The 6,567-nt window shown below is 45.7% G+C and overlaps 2 protein-coding genes across 2 annotated transcripts in view; one reads left to right on the top strand and one right to left on the bottom strand.

Moving 5' to 3' along the window:
• Window positions 1-2,129, bottom strand: part of LOC106818036 (N-acetylgalactosamine-6-sulfatase-like) — a gene marked incomplete at its 3' end in the record, with an annotated part of 17,766 nt that extends 15,637 nt beyond the window's left edge. Inside the window, 6 exon segments of the mRNA XM_014822750.1 lie at window positions 54-120; window positions 488-631; window positions 1,077-1,179; window positions 1,560-1,634; window positions 1,998-2,103; window positions 2,106-2,129. Coding sequence (XP_014678236.1) covers window positions 54-120; window positions 488-631; window positions 1,077-1,179; window positions 1,560-1,634; window positions 1,998-2,103; window positions 2,106-2,129 — 519 coding nt within the window.
• A 1,978-nt stretch (window positions 2,130-4,107) lies between these two features.
• The window catches only part of LOC106818038 (transmembrane protein 70 homolog, mitochondrial-like), a 4,585-nt gene continuing 2,125 nt past the window's right edge, over window positions 4,108-6,567 (top strand). Inside the window, exons 1-2 of the mRNA XM_014822753.1 lie at window positions 4,108-4,244; window positions 6,088-6,236. Of these exons, the coding sequence (XP_014678239.1) occupies window positions 6,102-6,236 (135 nt within the window). The 5' untranslated portion in view covers window positions 4,108-4,244; window positions 6,088-6,101. The remainder of the gene's footprint in view (window positions 4,245-6,087; window positions 6,237-6,567) is intronic.

Genomic DNA, 6,567 nt, shown 5'->3' on the forward strand with positions numbered 1-6,567 from the left:
GCTCTCTCGCTCTCTCTCTCTCTCTATCTCTCTGTACACACGATAGTACTTGCCTTTATGTACATCTGCGTTAGGTTCGACACGCCTTTATGTTTGTCGATGGCAAACTCTTCGTAGTACCTGTGCAGATAAACGATAACATAAGACACGTTACTGGTACGTTGTCAGGGATCCCACGCAGACGGGAATCGAGGGGTTAATATCAACTAGTCAGGGTAAGCGGCAGTGCATGCATAAGTGCACGGCAAGCACGCGTTCCCGCTCGCACATTACGCAGCTAGGAATGCACGGAATGCCATTAAGATTTCTCCTAGGCGCTGCACACGCCAATTTTCGCATCGTTGAGTCATTTACACAGTGACCCGCATCTCGCCTGCGAACATTTCGCACACCGAGAGTCGGTACGCAGGAACGTTTGAGCATACGACGCCCTGGGTCACGTGCGCGCGACGTGGGGGTCGAGCGATCGACGCGCGAGACCGCTCACCTTCCAACCATCTCCGCGTTCCGGTAAACGGGAATGTTGGGAGTCTTGCCGTCGTCGTAGGGACCGAAGTGGCAGTTGGGCGCGCCGAACCACTCGTGGAATCCGTGCTTCAGAGGCAGGTACTGTTCCTGGTGGCCGAGGTGCCTGCGATGTCGGAGAGTCGAATTTCAAATTTAGGACATGGGTAAGTGACGTCTTTGGTTTAACCAGAACCAAAGCAAAGGCTGTGGAACCTTTGCCACCATAACCCAACTACAGGCGTGGAACCTGTTGGATTTTTGGGAACCAAGGGAAAAGGCAGAGGCAGTGCCACAACAGTGTATATCTGGTAAACTGTGGGAATTAGGGCTATCATCTATGTTCATACTTACAATTCCAAGTAAAAATTACAAGTTCCATACAGCAATTAATTAACTCAGTTCGGACTACTGAAGTTTCAGACGTTTGAAGTTCGGACTACTGAAGTTTCAGACGTTTGAAGTTCGGACTACTTCGTTATACAGAAGTTTCAACTGAATTGCCTATTTACTGAGTACATACACGCGGAACCACAACCGTGCACAGATGCATTTGCAGACAACAATCCTACCACTTTCCGACGATCTTATTGTGGTATCCACCTTTCTGAAGCAGCTCTGGAAGCAGGAGTTCGAAATCCGCAATGCCTCCCACAATCTCCTGAGGTGTGTATGCTGTTGAGCCAAAGACAACACGTATGTAGAGGACTAGACGAATGAGACCAATTCTTAATATTGTAATGTATTGATCTGGATTTTATAGCCCGAATTTGCAACATCCACAATTGTACTCTATGGTTTGGCAACTGCAATTTCAGCTAACCATAAACGAAATAAAATCATATCAAAGCTAAGTGAAATAATCTGATATTGCAAACGCAAACGGAATCGGGAACTGAAACTGTAATGTTTGCATTATAACCAGAAATGCATCAATAATACTGATAAAAATAGCCACTTCTACTGTATATAATAGATTCAACTAACATTGTTACCGAAAGTAAAGGTTTAGCGTAATAATCTAATATGAGCTAAATCATGAATGGCAGACGTACAATTTCTTGCATGATCATTGGTTGTGTAGAAACCATTCCTGATGGGTAGTCGGCCAGTCAATAGAGCAGCTCTTGCTATAGTATTAATAAAGAAATTAATTTTAACACTTTAATACATGCACGCACACACACATACACGCACGCACGCACGCACGCACGCACGCACGCACGCTCGCACGCACACACACACAACACGCACGCTCGCACGCACACACAAACGCAACACGCCCGTGCACACGCACGCACACACACTTCCACACACTCATACACACATATTTACGTCCATATTAAAACTTCATTATCTCGAAAACTTTTTGCGAATGCGTATCACGCCCGATTGAATTCATTCAACAGGCAAAAGGAATTCTTCAATTCGTTCTCCGCATACATCTAAAATTTAATGTCTTTCAAGCACTATAGCATCTTTATATGGCTTACATGGGGAGCAGAGAGGGTTCGCTGTGTAGAAGTCTGTCAACGTTACGCCCTCTGCTGCCATTTGATCCAGGTTAGGAGTCTCCTTTGCCGGTTGACCGAGAACCCCCCACCCCCTAAATCTCCCCACCCCATCTGGCAAAGTTAACGATACAACAAACATATGAGATGACAAAAATGCACCATACACACTGACACATCACAAGTTTATGGACCTAGTTGAATAAATGTCCACATGTAGTCTATAAGCAACCTGTACCTATCAGTGTATTGAACATTACAGGGTTTGTCACTAGGGGTGACCGAGATTCTATATCATGCCTTAATTAATTCACATATAAGTGGTCACTTAGGGCAGGTATTAGACCGAAATAATTCTGTCCATATAACCTTTTTTATATGTGTTGTGTGCAGGGTGTAGGCGGAACCAGGCAGAGATGACTTAATTTAGTCCCGTGGCTCCGTACAAAAAAAACATATAAACCCCGGCTCTCAACCTAATCGATTTGGCGATTCAGAACGGGGCTTGCATTGAGAATTTCGTAAGATCGCATGCAAAAGGTCTTTGCTAGAGTTAGAATAGGAACTACCAAGTATACCATCCCACACCATGGGGGCGCAGGGATCCATAGCATAGCCATAGGTGGATATAGCTGGAGTACTATGTCTATGGCCAACTCGTTGCCAATGCCTGTGCGTCGCCACGAGCCTCAGGCAAGCAGGCAGATACAGACTGCTGACAGTCACACACAGACACACAACAAGACTGTCCGCTACACTGCCCCTGGTGGCAGTGCCGTAACCAGAGCGCAACTGAAGCACACAGACTAAGGATACGTCTCATAACGGATGCGTAGCTCTAGGTACTATCCACATTGACTGCCGCTGGGCGTCAGTCATGTAAGCAATGCTATAGAGGTGTACAACAGTAAGCTCTCCACAACTGTTTCACCGTGTGCCACTGATTTCGTCTCTAGAAAAGGCCTTTTGCTGGGCTTTTATTTTTTCCCGAAATTCGGCACTTCAGAGTGCAATAATTTTGCATCTATGCCGCAAGGTAGATGCTCGTGGACGTTCTAGAAAGCGATTAGAAGCTACAATTTACTTCGTTGTGTGTTTTTTTTGTTTTTTTTTTTGTTTTGTTTTCTAATGGTGCCCCATTCCAGCTAGTGGTGTACGGTAGCATGCGTCGCCGGTCAGCCCATTTGTTGTGTATGAAAACGGAACCTCCGACTACGTCTGGTAGAAATGCGCCCATCATAGAAGCTGGGGGCAAAAAGCTTGCTCGGAGCGGGACGCATAGAGGCACACGAATCTGTAAGTTATTTAACATGAATAAAGGTATCCCGTTTGTAAGCGCCGAGTAAAAGTGTGCGCTATTTTTAATTAATTTTTCTGCTTTCGATGCTGATTCAGGCCTGCCGCCTAGTGAGGCGCCCTCTACTGTTGTTCAACACCTATACTACTAGTCACTAGAGCTATAACGGATGATATTCGTGGCGTTAGTCTGGTGCCCGGAACATTCGCGTCATTCGCCACTGCACATTAGAACACGAGGCTCTTTTCACAGTGAAATTAAGCCAGTATTACTTATTACATATGTAACGGTACATCGTCCATGAGCACTTATTATTATATTATGCGAAGCACTCCATCCGTTGCGCCGACATAAGGAAGCACATAGAGACCACAATAATAACAACATTCAACTTCACGCACATCTTTTTCATCTCCATTTATTTACACCACGTGACCAAAAAACAAGTTCCACTAATATTTCCTGGGTCGACTCGGTATGTTGTAGGCAAAGGATACTAGAAGTGCCGTTTAAGGCACGCTACGCTTCACTCTACGAATCTTGGCTTGTTAGTAGTGGCCTATTCTTACGTACCGAGTCGTAACAATCTATTTCATGGACTATTTTACGACGATGCCGGGAGTGGCTAAGCGGAATAAACGTCCAGCGGCTATAGGACATCGGGGTGCTGACCGTAACTTGGTCGCCAGGTAGTTAGCCTTTTAGTCTTTATATTCTAGAGAACCGAGAGCTCTTTGCTTCTGTGACATTCTATAGTTCTCAATAGATGGCAGCACGAAACCGCAGACCAATAGGCCATGTTGGCAAGCAGGGTGATAGAGTTATGCATGAATGATCTTTTTCTTGGCAAAGATATGTATCCTAAGCACAGACAAACCGTTATTAACAGTTACTATAGCACCGAAAGCTCCTACAATTGTGAACAGAACAAGGTGTAAATGTGTTATGCATTTTGTTCGTCGGCGAAGAATACCGCTTACTGTCAGTCCATTAAAACTGTACTACGCACACGCGTGTGATTGCCACTACGGCAGGCGCCAGAACGGGCGGTTGACCGTATTTATCCGAACCCGACAAGCCAGTCGCGAGTGCGTAGTCTAATCCATATGTCTAAAACACACTCCAATCATCATAGGACAATCCAAGTTCAATACTTAGGGCGTAGCTACCATAACGCAAATACGCAGCTTGCCGGACACCGATCAATTTCACCAACCTTTTCTTTTTATTGCAGAGAGCGAGAAGAGAGCGGGGCGACGAGAGAAGTGAGAGAGAGAGCAGAGGGGGCAGAGAGCAGAGAGGAGAGGGAGAGAGCTGACGAGAGAGAGAGAGAGATGGCCAAAGCAGTGTACACACCCTTTTGCCCAGCGTTTTTCACAATTCCACAGCATAAGAGGTTTTTGCTTGCGTCGCCCTCCTATCACCAGCGGTTGCGGTCAACCCCAAAAGAAGAAAACTAAACTGAACGCGGCTAAAACAATCACCGTGAGTGTGATGCTGAATGGGCAATAGTGATGTGTTGCGTGAGGCTGATAGCGGTCTATGTCCCCAGGGTAACTGTCGGGGAACGTACCCTGGGTTACGGCCGTGCCGGGTTATACTGCCGAACAATACCGCTCGTAACTGATTAGATATGGGCAGCCGTACTCGCTATTCCCTACCGTAAAACCTGACTGTCCAGTTCCGCCCCACTACTGAATAGCTCGCAAAGATTTCGCGAACCATAACTACATGACAGACTGCGACAAGCCGGGTATGTATTACGACATCGCGGGCCTGAGGTCAGGACGGGTTACGGTTTGCGAGTAGGCGCAGAATAAGGTCCGGATGATTAGATAGTTACCAGCGGGTACGTTCCGCGCTTTACCGCGACATACCCCAGGTATGCTTTCCGCACCTACCCTGGGGGACATAGACCCTACTCAGCGTGCTGTGAGCACACACGCATCGACGGAAATGCGCTCGCCTCGCACGCACACCGGGAGGATGAGAGAGAAAGAGAGAGTTTAAGAATGTGCGTTAGTTCAACATGTCTTGATAATAAAACGAAAATTACATGATTAGTTATAGTGATCTTTAGTGATCACATCTTGTTGCTCATGAAGAGAATAGTTCGTCTAAAAAAATAATTGTCGTAGTCAGAATGAAGGCTGTACATTTACTCAAAAGGTCCTCAAATACCATCTCCTGCGACCTACATTTTCAAAATTTTTGTGGGGTAGACCCCCAGACCCCCTGCCTGTGTGCGTACACATCAATTTCACCCTAGCTATACGCCCCTGATAGTCATACTCATAGCATGATAGCCTGTAAAATATATATATATGCTCAATAATCGGTCTAGGATCCCTGCACATAAACTATGATCTTCATCTCCCTAACTCTAACAATGTATGTAACCCAAAGGGTACGTATAACCTGACTATACCAAGCTCATTAATTTTATCTTGCCCCATATGACATATATGGGATATTAGGATTTACCCGATTGGTTAGATACAATAATGTAACCCAACAAGAGTAGGGTTACATACTATCTCTCTAGGGTTACATATACTATCTCTCTAGGGTTACATAATACCCCTACTCTTGTTGGATTGCATTATTGTATCTAGTGTTTGCGTTGTAACCCTACTCTTGTTGGGTTACATTGTTGTATCTAGTGTTCGCGTTGTAACCCTACTCTTGTTGGGTTACATTATTGTATCTACCGATTGGTCTGCTACTCAGTTTATATGCGATTATCATGTAACTCTATGCCTATCCTTTTCGCAGGTAGAATCACAGGCATGGCAACTACCACTCGGTTACTGTCCATGTGTTACCGCGGTGGGCCCGGTCGCTTTCACCAACGCTACGGGAAATTGTCATCGCCACTGAGCATTGTGAGCAACGCTGATGTAGGCGGTCAGGCGCAGTATCTGGTAAGGCCAAAACAAAATATAGGTGTGGTTACGGTTTCCCGACCGACCCTATTTATTCCCAGCGACCCTAAACATTTCACGAAAAGAACTCGGGATGTCGAATTTGGGTGTCAAAGGTCAAGACGTGTCAATGGAGGGGAAAATTTGGAGGGGGTATAGGAGGAAATACGGAATTGCAGCACAAATCTCAACGGCTCGATCTACGCTCTTAATATTTGATGTATAGTGTGATGGGGAGGAAAACCATCACCAGCGCGAAATTGGATGTCACAGGTCAAAGGGCAGTGGGGGAAAGGTCAGATATCAGACATTTTCTGAGGACATGGTCTAA

The sequence above is a fragment of the Priapulus caudatus genome, unplaced genomic scaffold (genome assembly GCF_000485595.1).
Source record: "Priapulus caudatus unplaced genomic scaffold, Priapulus_caudatus-5.0.1 Scaffold1988, whole genome shotgun sequence".
Lineage (NCBI taxonomy): Eukaryota > Metazoa > Priapulida > Priapulimorpha > Priapulimorphida > Priapulidae > Priapulus > Priapulus caudatus.